This window comes from Syngnathus scovelli, chromosome 4, assembly GCF_024217435.2.
Source record: "Syngnathus scovelli strain Florida chromosome 4, RoL_Ssco_1.2, whole genome shotgun sequence".
Classification (NCBI taxonomy): Eukaryota; Metazoa; Chordata; class Actinopteri; order Syngnathiformes; family Syngnathidae; genus Syngnathus; species Syngnathus scovelli.
This window is the reverse complement of record NC_090850.1, coordinates 11,116,043-11,143,120: the sequence shown is the minus strand read 5'-3', so window position 1 is coordinate 11,143,120 and position 27,078 is coordinate 11,116,043. Positions and strand designations below refer to the sequence as shown.

At 38.0% G+C, this 27,078-nt stretch overlaps 1 protein-coding gene across 1 annotated transcript; it reads right to left on the bottom strand.

Moving 5' to 3' along the window:
• Positions 1–433: 433 nt before the first annotated feature.
• lingo1b (leucine rich repeat and Ig domain containing 1b) lies at positions 434–16,671 on the bottom strand. The gene is made up of 2 exons (XM_049718835.2): positions 16,383–16,671; positions 434–9,584 (listed from the first exon to the last, which is right to left on the bottom strand). Exons 1-2 carry the CDS (start codon positions 16,392–16,394, stop codon positions 7,725–7,727), a joined length of 1,872 nt encoding a protein of 623 aa, XP_049574792.1. The 5' UTR covers positions 16,395–16,671; the 3' UTR covers positions 434–7,724.
• Positions 16,672–27,078: the final 10,407 nt, after the last annotated feature.

Here is a 27,078-nt window from a genome sequence, read left to right as displayed (position 1 = left end):
GAAGGTGGCATAAATGTATTAATGTGATATTAAAATCACTACAGTATATGCATTGTAGCCTTTATTCAAGAAATTCCCCGATATTAATTAAGTACTTGTTATCATTATTAGCAGTAGGCCTATGTACAAAATACTTTTCTTCTTAAATTTTTTCTTTTTTTTAAGAAACAGGATGCTCTTCCAATCATTTCTCCAGACTCTCTCAACGTTTAACCAGACAGTTTATGTAATAAGCACTGTGCTCCTGCTGAGAAGAGGCTTCAAAACAGCCGTAAAAATGAACGAAAAAACTGGAACAAATGCGTCTCATTTATATCTAGCCTGCATGCTATAGAAGACCTGCCTCTATATAAGAATTTCTCTCTTGCATGTAAGAGAAGCTAGGATGTGAATATGCATTTTTATACATGGACACATCATCTTGACAGGAAGAAAGAATTACATAATTTGCTTTTAATGGCAAATTAAAACGGAGTACACTGAAGGACACAAGCAGCACAACGTCTGTGTCAAATATGTACAGTAAATCTACTTTATGCACATATCCTTGCCATTGTGGCTTTCACAAATGCATTAAGTAATAATTACAATAACAAAATCTTGAATCATGGGAAAGTTTCACGTGGCTGTTTGGAAGTTCTGGTTTCATCAGCACTAGGAGTGTATAAAGTGGATTGAAGACAACAGTGGGTCACATTCTGACAATGGGCATAATAACTGCATCAAACATTCTTTTAGAAGTATACTTTCTTTGAAAACTCATGTAATAGTCAAAACTCATTTTCAAAAGAAAAGAGATCATTCTAGCACAGTATTCGAATTCCTCATGCTGAAAAAAAGTTCTTGACATATTGGCTATAGATGTATCTATTCGGTTTGATCTTCTGTTTTCTTTCTTCTGCAAATGATTGCAGTATATTCCCAATGGAATTAGTTTTGGATTCATTTCACATAAATTGTGTTTCATCAGGTCTTTTAGTCCCTAAACTCTGTAACGGTATACAATTGCACGTGTGCTTGGCGTAAAACCTGGTACATCTTTTTTGTACTGGGGCAAGTTTAGTTTATCTTGTTTTGAAATTTTGCCAGACTGTGTCTTTCTGGGCTTTCTGGCAGACCAATGTTGATCTCTGACGCACGCTAGGCACAACTGACAATTTAGTGACAGACAGTAGACTAGACATTAAACCAGACAAAAGCAGGTCTAAGTTGCGGCGCAGGTGGTGCAACATGATATTGGTTAATAAAGGTTAGCTGCTTGATTAATTATTGACTGTCTGAATATTTTATTTTCCATATGTAGGGTACTTGTTTAAATAGTCAGTCTTTGCTCGTCACTGTAAGATAAGGCATCGAGATTAATTCACTGAAATTTGTTCTTGGAAAATTACCTCATAGACACATGATAAAATATTGAAATGTACATTTAAAGTGGACCAACAGCGTTATGCAAATTTTGCTAGGTTGCAAGTTTTTTTCTGACACCAACCTTGAGCATGGATTTGGACATTACTCTCTCTGTTTCATTCTAAATCTCATGCCACTCTCTTCCACTTTCCTCTGTTGTAAGACTTATAAAACCCAACAGGATGTTACACAGTCAAGTGGAACCACTTATGCTGCAGCTCAACTCCCGCTGACAAATTATGATATAATGCTATATTATGATAAAAAAGCAATGCTTTCACGTTGTTGGACAGCTTTCAGTGTATGCTCAGAATTTCACCATGTTGTGGTTCTTTTAATGCTATGTAGAAAAATGAAATATATTTGCATCTTTTTCTTCCTGTGTTACAGTACTTGTGATTCCCACTTCATATCACTCACTGTGAAGTGATGGAGTTATACTCATATGTCTAAGATGCTATCGTAATTTCACATGAATTTAGTACACTGTAGAGAAAACATGTGAACACTGTGTTTTTGTTGTTATGGTGACAGTACTGCTTTGACTGTTCATTATGTAGACTCAATTTTCATAGATGGGGCACGTGAAAACGCTTTTATGTCCTGATTTTCTTCCAAGCGTAAGGCTCTGCTCCAGGCTGGGAACACTGGTGTAACGAGGATTTGTCCTTGAAGATTTGCCAGGCGGAATGTCAATTTGGTGGCCAATGATACACCTTCTCATATTACATCAAAATGGTTATTCTTAACCATACATTTGTGGAAGAAATACAAATCATTATCAATCCACGACATCTGGTTGCAATTGAAAAGGCGTAAGTCACGAATAATTTTAGTGTTCTGCATAAGCGAGAGAGGATTTTTACAAATATATGTAGGGTAGTCCAATCTCGTACCACAGTTGTCTGCATTCACCATCACAAAGCTACCTGACGTGTGCCGGTGGCTTTCAGGCTACTAAACAATGAAGAATGATGAGGGGGTGTGTGGATGAGACAAATGCCAGCATTTATTGTCTTCTGAAACTTCTAAGTCACCCAAACATACCTTTGTTTATTACTTACTATTTTTCCAATTACCCACATCCTCAAGTGTAGTAATCTAACCGTGGTCCTTTCACTTGGCCCTGGGCTGCATTCTTAAACCACTTAGTCAGGGCTGCCCCTATTTGCTCATTGCATTCAATTTGGTTGCGTAAAGGCATGCATTTATAGTATTTTCTTAAAATATGCAAAAAGAAATGTTTGTTTAAGGATAGTTAAAGCCTGAATTTAGTCTGTGAATAGAATATTCATGATTTTTGCAAATCCCCCATACCTAACTAATCCCTTTCCATAAACATATGCCAACCACTGCACTGACTTGATGGGGGAAGTTGTTAGGGATATATGCTTTTTTTAGCAAACAAATAGCTCGATTCTACTCTGCTCTTCTTGTCTCGTCGCACTATACAACTTGAAATAACTTATTGTTAACAAAGGAATGTTTTAATTAAAAGTAACAGGTATGTAAAAACAGATGAGTTGATTTAATGATCCATACCCACCACAAATAAGCATTTTCAAACATTGCTTCTTTCAGAGCTTATTTTTGGTCCTCGTAGTGGACCTCAATATGAATCTCAATATGACTATTTAATGTGATTAAACAGCATGAGAAGGCTTAGAAATCACAATTGTTATTTGTACAAAACCTTATGGGCTATAAGCGTCATGATAGCAAGTCTTTTGACCTAAATGTTGGACAAAACAAGATCAACAAATTCATATTTTTTTTTAAATATACTACATTTTTTTTCTTTTTTTTGTCTATTCATTTGTGTTCAGCATACACAAGTGCAGATGAGAGTTGTTTTACCAGCGTTAGAATAACCATTTAGTAGAAATCGACCATTTAGTGGTTCCTCATTTATCATTGAGGAGCTGAGAAATTACAAAGAAATAGGGAATTAGACGACCACTGATCCTCTTTTGTCTTCTACATCTTAAGGTGATTTGTCTGAACAATAGCACATTACAGCCAGATACATCAAGCATGAAAGGTGGAAATTGGATTTCTTATCTGGCTAATTCCCAACGTGTCCTCAGTCATAAATAGATTTTATCTGGAATTGAGACACAGGAGGTGACAAATGTAAGATGGCCTTGAAAGATTTTATAGATTAAAAACATGATTTGGAATACGCTTAATAATTTGGGTCCTATTCGTACAAATTTCTTTCAAATGGATTTTAAACTGAATGTTTTTCTGGTGTCTGGCTATTCCCATAGTAACGAACCCCAACTCACTTCACGTCCCCTAGACGTATGTATGTGTTTTTCCTGCCACGTTATTCATACCAAAGGTTCTGAGGTTATTTCCTAGCAATGTTACTAATCTTCACCAAGGTGTGTATAAATGTGTGAAGCTTTTTGGAAATAGGAGAGCACATTTTGTACTGATGCCAGCACAAGGTCATAACTCTTTTTAGTTTATATAGTGGAGTGTTTTCATAGAATTTCAGTTTTTTTTTTTTTTTGCTCTTTTGAAGCAACGCTTTTTCATTTTCTGGGTAACTTGGCGCATCACGCTCCGATAGCTTTAAGTGTGTGTGCCAATGTAGTCCTAAAGTGTGTCCGGCTCACTGCTCTTGTTGGCACTCGGAGTATAAATATGATTATATATCCTTTCAACACTCTAAACATCACTGTTATCACTGCGGCCTTTGACAGTTGCTGTTCACTTGATGGAGCTGCGATGGAGTATTGGAGCGGTAAAAAACTCGTAAATCATCGTAAATGACTTTAACTGTCAGATTCAAAAATTCAGACAATGAATTGCTGTTTATATAGCTTTGCTTCAATAATCAAATTTTGAACACTTTTAAATGAGCACTGCAAGGCTTCCATTCATGATTTTTCTTATTACAAGCAGTGGAAAAGCTGTGTTGTGGTTGTTGCAATTTTTGGCTTGGCTCGTCAAGGATTACCAACACCCCACATGATTTAATTGGTACAGTCTGCCCTTCCTGACTTAATTATTGGTACCTGGGTATTGGAGCCCTGGCTGGATATTGGGTATAGGGTATAGTAACAGAATGTCTTTTGACTACAAAGTATTTTGTAGCCACGTGGCAGGAACATTGTACACGGTGGCTTGCCTTGTCGCCCAATCTACCAATTTATGTACCATTCTGTTGGCAGTTTAATAATCCATTGCGTTGCGACAAGAGTATTGAATTAGCACATTGAACTACATTTAACGTTCAATATCGTGTTTGTGCTGACTCGCGGTCCCCGATTGCCCAATAAAACCGTGTTGTTTCTCTGCTGCCCAGACTTTATACGGTCAGCTTGGGAAAAGACACAGCACTCCGTTTAGAGAAAAAAAACAACATTGTCTGCATTTTATACCTCATCAGATATACTTTTTTTTTTTCAGTTATTGAATAATACACACGCTATTTTATTTCACCTTGTGTGACCACAATTCCAAACGGGAAGGGAGAGTGTACCTCTAATGAGCCCAATTATACCTAGCAGACCATGGAGACATGATGCTTTTGGCTAACTGCAGTGTTTAAAACGTCACTGATGGGTGTGAATATTCACATACATATGGACTGTAAAAGATGGAAGTATATACAGGGACCGGCAAAATGATCTGACACATTTGTAGGTTGAATAAAATGTAAATAAATTAAAGAAACAAAAAAGTTTAATTTTACTTTTCGAAAACTAACTTCAGAGCTAGTGGATCAGCATTGAAACGAAAATCAACCGGCTGACCTTGCACTGCCAAAACTCCAGAAAATGTTGCAGCGGTAAGACCAAAAATGAAACGAAAGAAAACAAAATAGCATTATATGAACTTTTCGAAAATAAAAACAAACTTTTTTGTTTCTTTTATTTGCATTTTATTAAACCTACAAATGTGTCATTTTGCCGGACCCTGGATAAGGAGGGGGAGAGGGAGGGAGAGCGAGAGTGCCAGAGTATTTATCCTCTGACCTCAAAAGCATTGAGGTCAGATAAAGATTTCCACACCATTAGTTTTCCTCCCTTAATAACAGTAACTACCACCTCCAATGGCATATTTTTCCTCCCTGATATGTTTTTTTTCTGTACAGAAAATAATCAGTCTGAAATGTCGCACATTTTGCTGAGGTCATTTTGACCCTTTTAGGCACCCTATAGGGCCCATTATTCCAGCAACTCGCAACCTCACTGCACCGCCTCCTTGCCGATGTGCCATCCATCTGGACAATCTGAAGTACCATAAAATGGCATTCATCAGTGAATAAAAGCATTTGAAATATAATTTTTGTGTAATGTATTTCTGAACCTATTGCAAACCTTTCATCGTGTGAGATTGGGTAGGAGTGGACAAAATACGTATGATTAAATATGAATGACTAAAAGATTTTGGAGGATCTTGCAATATGAGGTTTGGGGCACTCCAGAGACACCATCTACTTCGAACTCCTGCTTTTTGCTTACAAGTGTTTTTTTTTTCTTTTTTTTTTTTTTTTAACAGCTACTCTCTTAATAAGATACATTTGCCTAACAGAAACTTTCCAACCTATGCCTTTATCGAAACAAACGTGTTTGTCCTCTGAAGTGTACAGTACATGGATGTTTTTTTTAGATGGTCAGTGTTTTCATTCCTTTTGCACGTCACTGGACATTTCTGTACTTTTAATTAATTCAACGTATGCAGAAACATCCCCATTTTTTTCCCCTTTTGTTTAACATGAGTCATACCCTTACTGTTGCATGGAAACCTGGATAACATTTGTCACTCCTCAATTTTGATTATTCAACCCTTTGGGAACCATTTTTCATTTATAATGATAACCAGTTTTTTTTTTTTTAGGGGGGGGTGGGGGCTCAAAAATCAAGGATCCCTCTCGATGTGTATCTACTGTGTACTCTGTAATAACTTGAAACAGAGTGTACTGCAAAGAAATAACACTTTTTATACATTTTTTCATGTTATGTGTAGTTTTCTCAATGTTTTTGCATTTCAAAATAATTGCAACTGTAAGGATTCAAGATTTACTCACTTTTTGAAAAACACAGCTATTATTTCCAATATAACTATATTACAAAATTATAATTCTTTCAAATGGGTTATATATATATATATTACTACTCAATTGCGGCATTTTGAACAACTCTTACATACTCAATAAACAATATACTTGCTTTCTCTTTTGAAAAGGGTACAGCAAATGTATTTCTTGAATACATAATTTTCTCTTGAAGTTATATAATTTGCTTAAATCCCATCCATGAAAAGCAATGCAAATAAGAAAAAAATAAAAAAATATTTAGGGGGGGGGGACAAAAAACATTCAACATTCAGAACATGTCAAAATATCTATTTTTTGTTGTCAGAAAAGATCACATAATAACTTTTTGTTCTTTTTAGTGTGTTAACATGCACACTTTTTATTATAGCGTAATGTAACCAGATTAAGAAAAATGACAATTGTATGTCTCCCTATCTCCCTTTACAATGAAAACAGACTAAATGTCACACCTATCAATACTGAGTAACAGTCAAACATTTAGCTTGTCTCCAGATTTATCTTCAGTTACCTGTTCAAAAGTTATTAGTAAACAAAAACACTTGGTTGTTGGACGGACAAAGCTGAGTGATACGTATGGCCCTGTCAACAAAAGTATGAAAAGATGTGTATTTCTTCAATCTGACATAAAATTACATATTTGAAATATTAAATCCAATCTTTAAAATGCCATGGCCTTAAAGTCAAATTAAGAATTTATAAATGTAATATACTAGCTTAATGAAATAATAAATCTATGGTGTTGCAGTCATTGCTACTTGTCATGGGATAGGAGGAATATCTAAGCATACAACAATGGAGTTTAGTAGGTACTTTGTGCTTTATAAATCTTAAGTAAAGTATAAATCTCTACAAGTCTTCGCTAAATTTGTGCTACTAAAAAGAGCATTCCTATATCACCAATGGCATTTTGTCTGGATGTAATCTGACAGTATTAATTTCTTTAATTTGTGTGGAGACTTGTATCACTTGTGTTTCTTATTGCCAACTACCGTAATTTGCTCGGAAGCAGTCATTCACTTTACCGGTCGGTATGTGTGCATGTTAACAGACTAGAGTCTTGCCAGTACAATGTTTACATTTATACAATGTTTTCTCTGAAAGGCTTTTTGTAAAAAAGGGGCGAAAAGTACATATGGTCAAGATGCTTTTGCAACTGTGTAATTGCTATTACTCAAGTACACATTTGAAGCAAAGATAGTGTGTATCGCAACTGGAGTTCATAAGTCTATGGTGTTCTTATGGTTCACATGATTTTCATATTGAATTGTACAGGTGTCTCAGGTGGACTAGCCTCCTCTGTATCTTCTTTGCGTGGCACATACTCGACCTCTATACTTGGTTTGGTGTTGTCTTTCCCTCGGCTCCAGAGAAATAGTATTACAAGACAAAAAAGTACAACGCCAAGGAACGAGATGAACCCCATTGTGGTCGCAATGATGAGTGTCTTTACATCAAATGGAAATGGAACTGTGGTCCGGGTCACATTCGCACCTTCATCGCTGGGTTGGTTGAAAATAAAGGCAAATGTCTTGTTTGGTTGATGAGGCCAATTAGGAGAGTAGCTATGAACAAAAAGATGAGCAACTTTGGTGTCATTGCCTGCTGCATTGCTTGCAATGCACAAGTAGGTCCCGTTGTCTTGGATCTGGGCATACCGAACCTCAAGTCTGCCATCATCAGACACAGAAAGTCTTGACCCCAAAGTTTTGGTGGTGATGTATTCTTTCTTCGGAGAAAGCCACATGATGACCGGAACTGGCTCACCCTCAGCTTGGCAAGTAAAACTGACCGTGGTTCCTTCATCCACATGACTCTCTTGAATCTTGTTATCCACAATCTTAGATTTCTGGCAGATGAAATAATCAGAAGGTAGAATATCTGGGAAGTCCTTAAACTCCTTTCCCTGCACCACACCAGGAGACGCACAGATGGGCTGCTGTCTATTAAAGTTTAACCTCCACCGTCGGCGGAAAACCCAGAGCAAGCGACAATCGCAGGCTAAAGGGTTGTCATGCAAAGCCAGAGTTTCCAAATTACCCACTGAGTGGAAGACAGATTCCTCCAAGGTGCTTAATCTATTACTAGAAACATTAAGAATGTGCAGATGATTTAGTCCTCTGAAAGAGTAAGGCTCAATGACAATTAATCTGCCACCGGCTAAATGAAAAGCCTGGAGCTTTTGTAGATTGTGAAGTTGGTTCCCTTCAACAGTAACAATGGGATTGAAAGACAGGTTTAGAAAGCGTAAATATCTTAAGTGACTGATAGCTTGGTAAGGGATGGCAGTAAGATTACAATTTGTGATTGCCAAAGATGTTAGGTTGATTCCAAACAAGCATTTCGGGGTCATGGTATCCAGGGAAGGCATCTGTGATATTTCTAGTACCCGCAGCCTATACAGCCGCTTGAACGAGTAATCTCTAATGGCAGTAACGTTCAGATACCGTAATCGAAGTGACAGCAGGTTGTGCAGATGGCTCAGGGCATCAGTGGGCACCGAGGACAGCTTGTAACCCTCAATGTTGAGGGTTTCAAGATTGCTGAGGCCATGAAACGATCGTGGTGAGATAAAAACGAGGTCATTGTCACCCACTTCCAGTACCCTCAAGTTGTAGAGCTCCTGAAACATGTAGTCCAGCAGAATGACAATTTTGTTCTCACTAATGTCCAGCTGGGTTAGGTTGCTAAGGCCTGTGAACACACCAAGCTGAATGAGCTTCAGCTGGTTGTTTCGCAACCCGAGATTCCGTAGATTCATGAGGTTGCTGAAAGCTCCAGGGTCGATGGACGAAATAATGTTTTCATTCAGCTGGAGCTCCTCCAGTTGTGGGTAGTTGATGAATTCCTCTGGCCCGAGAAGTTTTAGCCGATTCTTGCTCAGGTCTAGGAGTTTTGTTTCAGTGGGGATGCCTTCGGGGAAAGTAGCCAATCGTCTTCGAAGGCATACAACCGATCGCTCTTGGGCATTGCAGTCACATCGGGAAGGGCAGCCCGTGGTTGAACCAGACAGGACGGTTCCCAGCATCAGGACTAGGATGGGCTGCCAGCACGCCACCAAGTAGCTGTGCCCCCCTGCCTCAGCAGAGACCATCCTATTGTGAACCTATGGAGATATAGAAAAAGAGAGTTGAGTGGTGGAAGTGAATAGAAATATACCCAGAATAAATATTGCACGTGCATTGAGTCACATGCGTTATACATGCATACTAGGATTGTCAATATGAAATATTTTTAGACTCGATTTTTCAATTCATTATTTAAATCATAATTTTATTTGCATCAAAGTGATTAGCAGTGTTAAAATTAAATGTTGAGTGTTCTTTTAATTTTGATCCTTTGTGTATTTTAGCAGAAGCATGTCAGAGGCATTTTATTAAGCCACCTAGGAACTGCTTTGAAAAGGATTCTGAACAGGGAGGAATATAATGTTCTCTTCTATAATATATAGTTCTGCCAGCAGCTAAAATAATGAGTACAGTGGATTAAGAATTTCATTTTCACTGAGAGGTATCACAGTTCGCTTCACAAGAGCTACTTCATGCTCAGTCTGTTTTTTTAGTCGCTGTTACATCTGTGCGGCACACTATTTCAAGGCATCACATTAGGAATAGAAAAGCACTTGGTGAAGCAAATTGTATCTGGAAAACGAAACAAGTTAAATTGATATTTTTATACCAAAAATGATCATATGTGCAAGAGACATAGGGCCTGCCTGCCATTTGCTCAACCTGCCTTTGACTTTTGGTTTTGTATATGCACGACATTAACATTTAGTGTGTATGGGACACTGTTTAAAGAATGAAAATAATACAGCCAAACACATTTTTAAAATGCCAGTTTAACATCTCTTTTAAATTAACTGACAAATGGTAATAGCAACAAAAAGCCATAATTTCACTAAACAGAGTGAGGTCCAATTTAAATGAATAAGGCCTTAGGTAATTAGAAATAATAGCACTGAGCCAATGTGTGCATACAGTAGGTGACATGTTTATCTCGTTGACACGTTATAATTTTTCTGTGTCAAGACCAAAATATGAATGCGTATGACAATCCCTCCTGCCTTTGCTAATCTAAAGCAAATGAATGCAAATGCTGTGGTGATTTTCTTACCAGTGCACATGCATGATTTATGATGCAGACTGTCATAAGGAAGGAAGAGCTATCTGTGTAATCTGGCCTTACAGCACATACCTCACAATAACAGCATTTTGTTTTGACCTTGAGCCACACCTCAGAAAAAGGCAATCGACAAATAAACCCTCACAAATATGACTGAGTTCTTCATAAACCAATATTTTTGTCTACTTAGTGAGAGAGAAAATCAATGTTTGCTGTCATTATTTGCCTCAATATATTCGTATTTCTCTTCCTTTGAAATGGGTGTACAGGGAAGAACAATAGCAGAACTTTTTCATGCTGTGACTGTTTGCATTAGTTTCTGTCATTGGCTTCTTAGTTCACATCTACTGTACAACCACATTGCCAAAAATCTGGCCTTTTCTCTCAATGGTCCAAGATTTATGCAAACTTTGCAATGCATTCTAAACCAGTATGAAGCCAGCATTACAGTACTTATTTTTTAAAAAAAAAAAACAGTTTGACCCGCATATCAAGAAATTAAATGAAATATCAGATAGGAGAATACGTAATATCTGCTATATTTGTAAATCTATTGTATCATCGCTTATTCTCACCCCAAATCCTCCTTTTCTGCAACTGTAACTCATATCAGCAGAGCACTTGGACTGAATGTCATGATTATTCACCACATCCATGGTAACAAAGCTAGATGCGGAATCAAATAAATCTTCTGATGTTTAATTACTGCTACTCAACTCAAGTAAGTGACTGTTGTCCAGCCCAAGTGTGACCCATCCTTACTATAGTTTAGAGCCTCAAACCTCCACAAATTCAATTCAATTTTATTAGCTCTTGCACCAAAAGACGTTCATGTTAATGCTTGGCCTTATTAGGGTACCCCTAGACTGGTCACTCAAATTCACTGTCATGGAAAAATTAACGTCTTCAGTGCACCCATTCCCGACGTACTTAAGCTTTATATGCGCAAAATTGACTGCTCATGCAAAAATTTCAAGCTGCCCTACTTAACCAGGAGCACCCATGATTGTGTCTGTCAAATAAATTTCTAAACTGCCATGCAGTTCATTTTGCAAATTCTAGGGGGTACATGCAAAGAGATTCATTTAGCCTGCGTAAGATGTTTTATCAAATGTGAGATACATTTTAAATACCATTGGCCCAGCTTTCATTCAGTCTCGCACATGGAGGGAGTTTTCTTTGTTATTTTAGCTAGACAATGTGGCCTGTTGTAGGAGGGAACCGAGATGGTTTGTTTGCCATCCAATGGAAGCGACTCCCCTTATTTCCTTTAAATTCAGCGCAAGAGAGAAAGCAGGGTCTACATGGTGGAAGGACTTGCTGGGGTCTATCCACAAAACTGACGCTTCAAAAGTACATTTAAAAGGAACTGGAAGAAAATCTTCACCTAGTTAGCCATTGTGGTGTAGCCATTTCTAATCATCCACAACATGGTCTGCCAAATTCGCAAACATGGTAAACCAGACTTGCCTCAGCATGAAATAGAAGATGTACCGATTTTTACACTGGGCGAATGTGTGAATTGGCCCTATGTCTGAAAAGCAAATGCAAATGTCACTGTTGTGTGTAACCATGATGAGGGAGTGCAGGCAAAATGAGAAGTGACAGGGAGAATGGAAGAGTGTGATATAACATATTTACCGCATGTTATTAGGATGTCTGCACATGGTAAATTGTGAAACCAAATGCATATAAAAACACAACACACTTCTTTTAAAAGTGCTCTGTAATGGAATTTCTTCTCAGGATGCGGATAATTGTTCATATAACCAAATCCAATAAAATTCTGACTACGATTTTCCTTCACTGTGGACAACCAAAGAATGGATTGCGCCATGCCAGAAGCTTTTGTGCTGCCCATGGTTGAATATGGTGGAGGTCAGTGAGCGAGAAGGGCTTCAACCTGACTGAAATAAGAGATTGAAACCTGTACATGCGGCTGTAAACACTTCACATAATCAACAACAATATTTTCACTTTTACAATGCAAAGTTTTATTTGACATACAATACAGTACTACTAGGCAGGATGATGGGCGAGTGAGCTTCTCTCCCTTTCATTTGGAACTGGGTTTGTGTCTCAGCCTGGGCCTTTCATCCATTGTGGGTTTTATCAGGGTGTGCTGTCGTTAATCCTACATTGCATGTAAAAAAAACATGTGTGTCAAAATCAATCAAAGACTCTAAATTGTCCATTTATGTATGGATGGTTGTTTGTAGTATATGTATGTCCATATCTACACTACCGTTCAAAAATTTGGAGTCATTTAGAAATGTCGTTATTTTTCACATAAAATCACAACTTTTTTTCAATGAGGATAACATTAAACTAATCAGGAATACACTTTATACATTGATAATGTGGTGAATGACTATTGTAGCAGCAAACATCTTATTTAATGCGATAGCTACATGGGTGTATAAAGGACCATACATTACATTACGTATCAATCATTGTCTGAAACGCCAGACTAAGTGGCTCTGACAGTAAATTTATGTGGATATTGAAATCCCCCATAAATAGTATATTATCCGGATTTGTCACTCGGTCAGCTATGAATTCTGAAAATTCATTCAGAAAACCAGAGTAAGCCCCAGGTGGACGGTAAACAGCAGCAAGATAAAACGACGGCAAAGCTGTGGATCGGACAACGAGAACTTCAAAAGTTTAAATCCATTAATCGAACGAGGGCTAAATCTAAGATCGGAATTGGAGATAAGGGCTACACCCTTATCTTAGTTCAGTATCAAATAGTTTGAAATTAACAGATGCATCACAAAATGTTCATATACTTTAAAGCTTGGTCTATGTTGTAGAGCAGTCCTCTCTCAGCTCTAGTTTTAGTTCATTGCCAAAGCATGTACAGTAGTTCTTTTGTAAATTATTCCTCAGATAACTTTACTCACCTTTACAGAAAGCACAAGGACATAGTGTTTGCCCATTGATTTATTTGTCTTATGAAGAGAATGTACAAAATAGTGGATTTTGAGAAACAATACTGTACATGAGATTTGGTGTTAAGAATCATGGTATCAAGAGTCCAGCTGTAATTACTTGTTGGCCCAGTCTAGATTTGGGAATATAGAAATGCAACACAGTAATTATTAATCATTCCACTGATGGAAACTAGGGCAGTAGTGCCAGATATTCAGAATCACAGTATGTAACAATCACACGTGTGGATGTAGACAGAAAATAACAGGAAATGTGGCAGGTCAGTGCACATGTGCAATATTCAAATAAATCTTAATATGGCACATAGTGAAACCTTTCCTTGTACTGACCTTTAACATTCATATATTGTGAATAGAAGGATGGCACAGAGCAGCGGCAGTAGTTTCATTTTCATTCATTATTACTTTCATTAAATACACATTTGAGTAGCCTGTGGCAATTTCCTTTCATGGTCACCTCACCATTTCAACACAGCACACACAGCGGGCTCTGTTTTGGTCGATAGCACATGTGTTAGGCGTAAAAACTGACACATCTTCATTTTCACGCCGGGGCAAGTTTATTTTACCAAGATTTGGAATTTGGCAGGTTGTGCTTGCACTGTACGTTCTGGCAGATTAAAGACATTTTCCTGGCGGACCTGACAATTTGGTGATGGAAAGTAGACTCCACTTTACACCTGCGCAGCTCTGAGTTGTGACACAGGTACTCTAAAATAAGTTTGGTGAATTTGATTGAGGTGGAGGATGCCGCAGTCATAAAGATTCTGTGCTCTACTGGCATGTGAATTTAAAGGGAATGAGCCTAGCCACTTTAATTACCACAAAAACATGTGTTCACTCCCACAACAGCGCAAACCTCCGTCTGCAAAAAATACAAGAAAGAAAAATTTGAGCTCCTCTTGTACTGGGCACCAAAATAGGGCCTAGTGTGCCTTGCAGTCACTTCTTCAGACACGTTCTCCTTTCAGGATGTCTAAAGTTAACATAATCTTAGGATGCAATCCAGGGTGTTCTCCTTTATGGAGCCAAGGGTGATATGAGGAGGCTAAGTGGGATCCTCAAAACGTATTAGGGCATAAATTAATGGGTGATTGCATTCAATAATACATGAGTTCCTAGGGGGGCTTCCATCTGCAGCATTTCTGTATACTGGCTCTATGCCTTTCGAGTAGCAATGAATAAGATGCATACAAAGTATTCAAGTATGATCATTCAAAGCAGTCAGAAAATGATAATAAATCTGTTTGTGCAACTTAGGTGTAGGTGTTTCCGCAACTCCAACTTCTTTGAACAATAATTTAAAACGCATGGAAATGTACCTTATCTCTGATTGTAGTTTTCACGAATGGCCCCGGAGAATCTGAATAACTGCTATTTATAATTATATAGTATATATTTTTGATCCTACTAAAAGAAACCAAACTATTGTTCAGTCTTCTGGACTGCATTAGACTGCATTAGCGTTTAACAAGCAAAAGAAAACACACACACGCACTCACAATTGTTTCGTTTGGTTTTGTTTGTCTTGGAAATTTTTTTTTTCTCCCCCAATTCTTGTTTTGGAGAATGAATGAATAAATTATTTTTGCACTTCCTTGCTCAAGAAAAGAGATTAACATCAAGGAGCATCAAGTTTCAAAAGTGAATCCACTCATAAAGAAAAGTATCAAATGTGATACATTTCATTTGAGCACTTTAAACATTATTTACAAAGGAATGTGATTCATTAGCATTTATTTGTCATATCTCATATCTAGAGCATTTGATTTGACCATGTTTTATTACAGAGTTGTGTTGTGTCAAATATGCAATAATATTGCAAGCCTCAGTCTCATGCCAACCATGCATTCAGTATCAAAGTGATTGATTGATTGATTGATTGATTGATTGATTGATTGACAGGCAGAACTGATTTTGCTCATAACCAATCGCTGAGCTCATAATGAGCAGCAGGCGTGTATACAGACTGGAGAAGAAATATTCAAACCAGTCATCACAATTAACGCCAAGGCAAGAACTTAACTTTGACACGAGCAAAGCAGATGCTTGACTCCAAGACTGTCAGGTCTGCATGGGATGATTATGCAATGTTAAAAAATGAGAGTAGCTGCCTCTTTGCTGAAGTGTTGCAGTTCGTTAATACTTATGCAAATATGATGTGCAGTAGGATTTAAAATTGGAGAGATCATTCGTTTGGCCTGTATAAATCATCAAAGTCTTTCCCCTTTCCCATAAACCAAAGCTCCCTACCTGCACCGCCACCCATTGATATAACCTGGAGCAAATCAGCTAAGAGCAAAAGGTAGCACTGAATAAATTCGGTGTGATTCTGGCAGAGTTTACTGGCATTTGAAGGAACACGAATTTTAAGGAGATGGCAGCTTAGTAGGCATCAACAACCTTCCTTGTACAAGTCAGTGAAGGGGAAAAAACAGGCAGTGCTCAGCTTTACACCTTCATTGTGAGTATTAAAATAAACCAAACAAAAATGCAGGCTGCTACTTTACGTATTGTTGTAAATACACATACTTTAATTATAGTAAGTAAAACCATTATTTGAAGAGCTACTCTCAGACCACACAAGTGTGCATTCTGCATGTTGCATACAGTACAAAACAAATGAAATCCATTTGGATGACAAAGCACAAATGAGACATGTAACCCTCCTCTGTGGACCATCCTCCTCCCTCCTTCCATTTCTGCCGCTACCTACTAATTTTATTCCTGAGATCAATTTGCTCACATGGCACCACCACTGCACCATAATAAATCTGATCCAATACCTCAGAGCTTAAAGCCCACCATAGAGACAGAGTACTTACCAGGACTGTCATGCAGAGAATTCTAATTCAAGCAGCTCCATGTTGCCAAGGAAATTCAAAATGCCTCCAAAAGCATGGAGACAGAGATGCAGCAAACAAGACGGGCGCAGATTTCAAAGCTAATAGTGGACGTATGTAGCAATGAAATTCCCTTGTCAATTGGGGCATCCGCAAAATGCCTTCGTCCTCTACAGATGCGCTAAATCCAGCAGCACTGATAGGCTGATATGTAAACACACAGGCGGCTCTGCTGTCTCAAACGCTCACATGCATGCTGCACCTAGCAGAGACCAAGAGGAGGAAGGGGATGGGGGGGGGGGGGGGGGGATGAGAGAGGTGGAAGGAGGAGCTGCAGTGCCCTGGAAGAATGAGAGGACACATGAAGGGAGTTGAAAAGAAACAGAGAGAGCTGTCCTCTCATTGCCCTGGCAGCAACATCACAGGTGGTCTTCCTTTTCGTTTAGGGATTTTTTGATCGTAAATGGAAATGCAGTTTGTTTGTTCGGAGCAGGAAAGTCACATTGGCAGTAGGGTGAGAGGCGCAAGTATACAATACGAGATGGAGATAAGAAGGTGACGGATTATGCCAGCCAAGCGGACATTTTGTCATTGGAGCACAAACAACCAGTTAAACCCAATTAATGGCACATTTGTTGATGGCAAGCTAGTATAGTGTCGATAAGGATGAGCAAATGATTAGTTCATTGTCCCACTTATAGATGCGTTCCAATTAAAGTGATCATCATCAGTGCAAACCACATTTGCAGTGTAAGGTGTCAGACGCAGAAGCTTAACACTACTAATTGCTGTTGCAGGATCACAAAAAGCTGCCAATGCCAAGGAAGCTCCATCAGGGAGGTTTTATGGGCCAGAGGATTTAGTGAAGTGGCCATGAGGAGCTCCATGCTTCTCAATAAGTCATGTGACAATATTAACAGAAAGCAGAATGTTGTCATTTGCATTCCTTATTGTAAATTTGAGTGGTAATGAACTAAGACGATCCAAAAAGATATACATGTAAACACATCAAGGACTATCAGCGCCCTTTGCATGTGTTGGGAAATAAAGAGAATGAGAGTAACTGCTTTGATTGGCGGTGAATCAAGTCAACTGTGTTCACGCCCACAACAGCGCAAAACCACCTTTTTGTACTTTTAGCTTGTATCTTTTTTGTGAAAATACCTTGCTTTGGTCCACATCCCATAGGTAATGTAGGCTTTACCAATTAACAAGTTCGGTAGAAAAGTAGGACACTGACTATTAAAAAAAGGTTAGTTAATCCAATGTGAATCAATAGTCAATAAGCGAGTCACTGAACAAAATGTGTTCTAGCAGTGTGCACTCTAAATTCTTTAAACAAAGTAATTGACAAATGTTAACAATTTAACAGAGGTGAACACATACTACCAGACCCTGGTATACATAAAAAATATCTCGTCTAAGTGCACCACAGTAAACAAGATTAGGTCGACAATCCATTGGTGAGTTGACTAATTCAAGAATCCTACCCCTCAATTAGTCCGTGACATTAAACAAGCAAACTGAATAATCCTGACAATTCAACTGTAATGTTGACATTTAATTTAGGAATGGATTGAAATGTTTGCTAAATTAAATCAAATGCCCTTTCAATTACCTTTTTAACCTCATATTAAATACGATAAAATAGGTGTTTCAAATAAATACAGCACTCAAGATATAAAACGTCAACATGAGACTATTTTAGTTTTCAGTTATGCTATCTTCGAAATAAAATGCCTCTGTTGTAACTACCAACATGTCCCCACACACAAAACACACAAAGACATTTTATCTCTGCGACAGCAGCGAGATGTAAGAATTAAATGACTGGCACTTAGCACAGCAGGCTGCCACGCGTTGTACTCACTACTCCAAGTGAAAGCATAAAGGGCTTTAAAAGCCATTTTGATTTGTATATGTCATGTTTAAATAATGCTGGGGAAAGGGCTAGTCTGTCAAGGTGTGAGCAGAAGAGCAAAATGAGAGGGCACCGAAAAGGTCTCGTGAGGATGATTTACTGCACCGATATTACAGGCATGCTGATTTCTAAGGTAAATATAGTACATGTCTAATCTAATTAAAGAAGTCTGAGTTAATTACGTTGGATTTAGCCACCCTCGTGTCATAATGACATCTCTGAATACCGCGTTAAGCCTCGACACCAGAAATTACAGCTTCATTCTGATGAGCTCTGACAGTGATATAAGTATCTGAATATATTAAAGGGGTTTTATGTTACTTTTAAATTAGGTGCCACATGCACAATATGGATCAGATCTTGATCTTGAAGTTGTTTTGGTATTGACATTAAAGCAAATAGTTTCAAATTATGGTTTTAAAATAGGATTAGGGTTTCAAATTAGGGTAAAATTTTTAAAGTTATGATTTCAAAGTAGGGTTTGAACTAAGGAAGAGCTTCATATTAACGTTTAAAACTAGGAATAAAACTACGTTGGGTAAGGTTGGGAGCAACTTATGGTTTCACACTAGGGTTTCAAATTGAGATTTCAAACAGTCGAATTTCAAACTAGGGGTAGGGTTTCAAGTATGTGTGCAGTGTGGGTAGTTGATAGATGATTGGTATCCACTAATGCAAGAGGACATAATATTACTTGAGGTTTGATGAAGTGGAACCTCTAACAATATCATAAAGTTCATCTTAAAGTTCAGAATGATCTCAGGTGACCAAAATAGAACGTCTATCCTAATGAAAATTTTACACTATTTCCCAGCAAATGTAATTTTAGACTAACGTAGTTTTAAAGAAAGTAAAAGAGAGCCACCTTGTGGAGAAGCACAGAAACAGCAGCTTTATTCTAAAGGGAAGAAAAGTACAAACACACTTTATAATACAGCACACTTCAAATTGCATTGTTACATCAACAGTCATCATTTTTGTTATCACTGTCATGTGTAAACTCCTTACACTGTACATTTACAAAAAGAACAATTCAGTCACTCATACTATTATTTAACAAATTCAGCTGCTCTTCTACACAAAATTATTTTACGCCCGGCTGATGCTGCAACATTCAGTTGTAGAGTGTTTACAGGGTTAGGCACTGATAAATTCAGTGAACAACCCCCAGAAGAGCCAAAGTAGACAGCTTCCCCCAGCATGATGCTGACTTCACAAGGGCCGTGTCAAAGAAGTCGACAGTGTGTGTGAGACTTACTCGAGCACGATGTACACAATATGCTGAAATCGTTTTATTTTGCTGCAGCATCACCTGTCTGAAAAATGACAGAAAATGCCAATGAACACATAGGTGATTGTATCTGATTGTTTTAAGTGATGAATAATTTGCAGCCTTCACGAGCCATTTCCTGTGACCTTGTTTTTACTTGTTTTCTTTTCAGTTATCTCCCTTTGACTGTAATAAGATTATTTCATGCATGTTTTTAATGAGGTCTAACTGGTGTGCGACCAAGGTGTGTACCACACACCACGTTGATCTTTTTATGTCAAAGACTTGACCAAATTAGAACTACCAACTGCAATGCAGCTGTGTTCTGAGCAACATACGAATCGGATTGCATGTGGCACATTTTGCGTCATCCATTTCTATTTTTCTCCGGCCATCTAGTTCCAATATAAGTTTTTCCTCGCAGGGTAATTGTTGATAAGAGAGGGAAGGTCATGTGACAACTTGCCAAAAATTCTTGCAGCTTTTTCAATGTTGCTATTAGCTGCAGCTTTGCTGACTGTTTTTCTTCTCATCTTTTCATCAATTTTCCATGTCTTGATAGTGTCACTGTTGTGCCATATTTTATCCATGTTTTTTTTCCTTTCCACAAACACTGATGCTTCAGGTAGTCTGAATTTAATCCTGAGACATCCATGACTTTATTATACAGTATGTTTATGAGAAGCTACTGTAAGAATCTGTGTAGATGAAGAACATTTAGAAATTTAAATTTAAATTTGGAAAATTTAGAACGCATATTAGAAGTGTCTGAAAACATATGTTAAGACACAGAACAAGCGCTTGACAATATCCTTGTCTGTAATAGCACCCTACTTTTACCAATAGATGATGCTGTTGCTCTGTGCAAATTCTGGTTTTGTGAGCAATTGGGCAATCTGTGGTGACACTGACTTCTTCCGTCTTCTAAAATCACTATTCTGATTAGGTTAAAGAAAATCATACCTATCTCCCTTGACTGAAATTTCCTTGTTCTAAATAATTGTTATACTTAATGCCTCACATGTTTTCTTTCTGCTCAAATAATGATGACTTGGAAAAATACATTTTTCATCTGCTTACCTTGAATCTAGTGTATTAACTGAACTCACTTGATATAGACAATGTGTACTTTTTCAATTTCACACCGGTTCACTCAAACCCCATATGATGAATTCAAATGGTGGTGGAGGAAAGTAAGCAAGTCAGAAAAAAGAAAAACAGCAATTGGTACCGAAGTAAGACCCTCATAAGCTTCACAAAGTGTTTACAGCTGGTCTGGAAGCTTTGTGATGTGATTGGGTTGACAGGGTTGCTGACTTCCAATTCAGTCTTTGCTTTGCTGAAACAAAGAGCTTATGTAAGGTCCCATCACTCTCGTTAAACGGTGCGGTTCTACAACAGTGATGGTGTACAGCAACAACATTGCATGACATTTGCTTAACTCTACTTGCTGACTTTCTCTTCTCACAGCAGCAAATGTGCCAGGGATTTCTCAAGAGAGCGATGTGAATTCAGAATACCTCCCTAATGTCAGTCCCTAGAGGGCCAAACTCGTATATATACTCTGACAGTGTCAGACTGTCACAGCAGTCAGGGTCATATTGCATTGTCCTCTATATCTTCTTAATAAGGAATTGGACTTTTACCCTTGTGGGTATGACAGCTTGTTGGAAAGGGTGAGAAACTTTTGCTTCCTGTTATAAAATGCTGGCAAGATGATATAGTTGATACTTTGGTCATAGGTTTTGCCGGACCGCCAGCTTGGTGGTTTTACAGCCTTCATTTTGATAGAAAAATTGTTTGCAGGTATACGGGTGTGTTTATTATAATTCATCATATCATTTCAGATTCCAGCTGTGACTAATATCTAAGCAAGGTTTGACAAGATATTTATTTTGTAGACGTATCGTTTTATTTGGATGGTACAAAATTCTAATTAATTAATCCATTGTTAGAAGTAGTAGTTTTCATCTTTCATTTATCAGCAAGTATTTTATAGGATATGCTATTCTGCATGATATTCATTTGAGATGATTTAGAAATAAATGGCTGCTGTTCTATGTGACATCTTACGACCAGTAACTTTCTGATTAATCGATGCAATTAATCAATTGTATGTCAACAACAGACAGACAGACGGGCAAAAAGACAGACATATGGACAGACAATCAAATGGACTGACATTTGAGAAAATGTCAACATTGGCTGAAAATTGTATTAGTACCTTTATGGCAGAAGAAAGTGCCAAACCCAAGGTTTCCTCTCTCTGCTGCTAAGCAGGGGTCTTAAACTCAATTTACCTGGGGGCTACTGGAGGTAGAGTCTGGGGTGAGGCTGGACCGCATTGTTTTTTTTTAGGTCTTAGTACCATCAGACATTAATTCACACACTGAAAACAAAGAAGAGAAAACAACCAGTATTCGTTTTACTCGCGAGGAGAATGGCAGAGAGTTTCAATAACAAACTGTCAATTCTGAGTTCTTACTCTGCGTTCTCCTCTTTTTAATGTTTTGGTTGCCCTGGTTACAAAGGCCTTTCCACACTAAAAGGAGGGGAGTTTAGAGCTGTCGCAACGCTGATTATGTTACGTGGTGCGAGGCCTTGGCCCATTCGTGACTCCAGCAGTGCAGAGTCTGTCTTGTTACTCCTCAGCCGGTTGGCTGACTCGTCCTTGATTAGATATTTTGAACTGTGTTGAGTGCCGTTTTCCTGTAGAACAATGCAACTAGACTTTCTTGCTAAGTTTCAAACAATACCGTATTTCCCGCACTATAAGGCGCACTGGATTATAAGGCGCATCTTCAATGAATGGCTCATTTTAAAACTTTGTCCATATATAAGATATATACATTTGGTCCGCGGGCCGGACTTTGGACACGCCTGCTGTAGTGGCTCAATATTGGTCCATATATAAGGCGCACCTGATTATAAGGCGCACTGTCGGCTTTTGAGAAAATTGGAGGTTTTTAGGTGCGTCTTATAGTGCGGAAAATACGGTAATAATATTGAGTAAATATGGGTCAGGCTGACCATGTAATTATTCCAACAATAGGCTTGGATAAAAACTTTTACACCCCTGTTCTCAAAATTAAACCACAACTTTAACATTGTTCTATACATGGCTTCTGCCTACTTCTTCCTGCTAGACACCTGGCAGCGCTTCCTCTTGCATAGCTGAGCCAAATTTGGCGTGAGGGAGGAAGCAGTTAAGACCCTCAGTAAATCGCGGGCCACACTAACATTAAACTTTAATATTAAGGTGAAACTATTGCGGGGCGCGGGTTTGAGACCGCTGATTTTAATCTAACAATATCAAACTCAAATTATAGTTACTAAAGTGTATTGCCTCAGGCCTGGTTGCATCTGTCAGTTCCCATTAGTTTACTCCAAGTGGTTCAGTAGCACTTTGTCCATCTTCATCTATTCGTCAAGCGTGGTGGCTAGCTGACTAGAATATTTGTGCAATTCCTTGAACTGATGCCATGATTGGTGTGGTGTTAAAGCTTGAGGTTTAGTTAGTTTTGGGAGTAAAAGGACTGCCAAATGTTTAAATTTTGAAAGTGTTAATTTGACTGCGAGGCAGTAAAAGGACTGCCAAATGTTTAAATTTTGAAAGTGTTAATTTGGCTGTGAAGATTATGGAGTGATAGACCCCCCCCCTTCTTTTTTTTTTAATTAACTCGATTGAACACTGGTCTTTTTACTGTATCAAATCACATTTCCAAGTTTAGATTTCTGCAACAGTTTGCATGAGGTTCTTGGTCACTGATAAATGGCTTTCTGTTCCATCAGAGTCACTGTTCACATTTTAACTAATATTTTAAATAGTTATAAGTATCACTATATCACACATTAATTTGTTTTTTCCAAAGCGGTACAGAAAATGGATGGATACAAATATTTTGAGATCTATTAAAAACAAAAAAAAACCAACCAAAAAAACAGCACTAACTAAAATGTCATGCAGTGTTTGTAAGTCAAGAAACAATGTAGTTTAAAAGCCAACCAGAAGATGGTGGTAAAACTCCACTACAGAATGCCACGTTCATTGGCATTTTCTTCAAAGTGGATGCTTTAGTTTTTATTTTTGTCACATTTTATTCTTAAATTTTCTTGACATTTTGGACATAAATCCACATGTTAAACAGAAATATAATTTACACAAAAATTAAGGTTACAACTAGATGTAGATGAATCAATATATCAATATTAACTAAAAAATCCATTTGCTCTGAGTTGACAAAAAAAAAACAAATTAAAGAAAACTACTGTATTTCTGCAATTTAGTTAATGCATTTGTGTACGTCCATATAAATGAACACTTCACATTACCTTAAAAGAAAATCATCCACCTGTCACATGACACGTGAAGGTGCTATTTAAAGACACATTTAGGAATATGTTATCATGATGCGAATTACAGGAACTGTCAAGTCAATGTTGATTTAACTACCAACATTCTCTGCTAACAGTTTGGCGGTATATCTTACTCTGCTTTCAAGCTTGGATCACATGAAACAGTAAAAAATTCAGGTGAGGAAAAGCTGGAAAAACAACAACAAAAAGAACCAAAAGGTTTCAAGGCAGTTCAGCTGAGCCATTGTCATTGATAGAATGATCTTGACCTCACTTGTCTGAATGGAATATTATATATCGTTGATATCATTGGCTTGGCTGGCTGTGTGCTCATGATAATGTAAGAAGAGGCCCTCAGTCCTTGTAGATTTATGGTAATGAGCAATGAGCTACAGAAAACAAACACACGCCCATATTATTGATGCAGTAGGAATGCACCGATATGTTGTCATGGGACCGTTGGACCTATTGCCGTGCCATTCAATACATCGTTTCATCCATCGCAACATCACTTGAAGCTGGAAAAAAAAGCAGTTCTTTCCTGACCTGCATACAAACCATGTTACCTTTTGAATGTTAAAAATCATTTGTCCAATACAATATCACTTCTACAATTCTACTCTTTCCCATTAAAGAGTATTATGACAGGGCACAGTCAATGCTACATTATGTGGGTCATAGCTGATTTGAATCATATAATACAATATGAATTGCAGAGCCGCCAAATTAAAATAATCCCAAATTAATCAATATCATATTTGTTTTTTGTGAGACTTGTATTTAAATGTGTCATTAACCAATTTCTAATTAAGTAGCCCCAATTGGTCGTTTCACCAAGATCTCCGAAAAGTTGGAGTCATACGGAAAGCCCAAGACCTCCAAGACCTTGATTCCATTGATGGCCTTATTTAAAGGTCACAGTTTATACCATTCCTCCTAGAGATTTTAGCCGATAATTTAAAACCATAGGTGCTTCGTCGAAAATGTTCAAGATGAAGAGGAAAAGACAAGCTTTTGATTTTGTGGAATGCTGTTGCCGTAGCGACGCAGTGTTTCCCAACGTAACTCAAGAAAAATGAGGCTGATGGTTTTAACATATGTGAAGGCACACATATCATACATGTCAAATTAATATTAATAATATAGTTCATTGTCGTGGTTTTGTTGCGCTGACTATGGTATTTAAGCGAACAACTCCAGTTGAACATTCCCCCACTATCTGCCAAAGGAAACGGCCCAAATCTGCTAATACAAAGTCATCCATGTTTAATTTCTTTTCAAATTGTGCCTCATTTTGGGCTTTTTGTAGAGGTCATATTTTATCAAGTTAGTTTTTAATCTAATATACTTTCTTTTCCCAAAAGTCAGATTCCAATGTGGTAGTATCCCACTGTGCCTGTACCCCAACATGGCTGGGCCTCCGAGGGTCCTTTACAGCCACTCGCTGCTCTCATTCTGAAATTGTATTTGTGAGCCAGGCATTCCGGACTTCCATCCCACTGTTAACATTCAGCAGGCCTAATTTACATAATAATCATCCCCAGGCTGAGTGTCAATGAAAGTATCAAAGTTTCGGAGCAAAAGAACCTTTTTACGTGTGCAGTGGACTGTGATAGTGTCTGATAAAAATATTGTGATAATCACCATGGTGGTGGTGGACGTTTGTCTCTGCTGTCATGGGCCAAACAGCTACATGGTTTGGTTTGGTGATAAAATATGACAATCACTCATTTTCATTGTGTGTGTGTGGGCGCAGCACTAGCTTTATGTAAGGTAATCTGTGCTGCAATAAGTGATGTTTGATTTACAGATAAGCACTAGATGACAACGTTAGCTTCTGAAATGCTGCATTGGATTGTTGATTTTGGAGAAGACATGTTTTAAGAGATCTGGCAATTGTTTTAAATTGAGAAATCATACAAATGTCTCCTTTAACTATGAACATTATAGTAGTCTACTGTTGACGTTTATAATGAGCATCCGATTCAGTTGAGGAATTGCTGCAAGCTTGACCCGACTTATTTTCTGTTTCTGGTAAATGGAACAAAATAATACAATTTACTCTCCATTAATTTTCTTTGTCTCTCATTCATCTCTCATCTGTTATCATCATCTCTTGCTCACTCCCCATTGCCGTCCTTGCTTTTCTTAAGCCCATCTCCTGCTTACATGTCTTCTCTCCTTAATAGCTAACTGCTCCTTTTGCTTATTTGAGTCTAACCTCACTCATCCCTGTGTTGGGAGTTTAAGATCAGGGGATGTTTGCGAATCATTGTCAATTTTTGGACATGTGAAGGCCTTTGAGACTTGCTTGTGATTTAGGGCTATATAAATACACTTCACTTGACTTGAGCCATTTCAGGCCAACTACCGTAATTTTCGGACTATAAGTCGCGTTTTTTTTCCCATAGTTTGGGCGGGGGGGGGGGCGACTTATACTCAGGAGCGACTTATATGTGAATTTTTTCGCAAATTTTCAAAATTCAAAAATCCACGATGTAGTGAAACCGTGATAAACGAACCGCTATGTAGCAAGGGATTACTGTCATTTGACCTGCAAGTGACGTCAGCAGCGCGGCGGTTGTTTACATAAGGACAAAGGATTCTATCATGGGATGACAAAGATGACGAAGGGCCCCAAGTTTGAAGGATTTAATGATTTGGAGTGACACAAGGTTTGAAAAACGCATTTATGTTATAGTTATTTGATATATTTTATTCCGTGTAGCAACTTGAATTTGTTTTTATCGTTACAGTTCAGTAGTTGTTGGCTCGTTGAACTCTTGTTTTGTTAAATAAAGAGCTGTTTACCAAACCCATGTTTTTCCTGGTACTTTGTTAACGCTACAATATAGTTATATACTAGATCTGTGCGGCGCGCGCGCGGCGTTGTTGACATAAAGGACGATCGATGGATTTAATAATTTGGAGTGGCACAGATGGTTTGATAAACGTGTTATTTATATAATACTTATTTGAATAACTCTGAATGTTACTCAGGCCCGTTCTCAGCTCCTCGTTTGTGTATATGTCACATTAGCATACCGTATCGTTTAGCCTGTTGTTCATGTCTGTTCTTGGTGTTGGATTTTGACAAATAAATTTGCCCCAAAAGTGCGACTTATACTCTG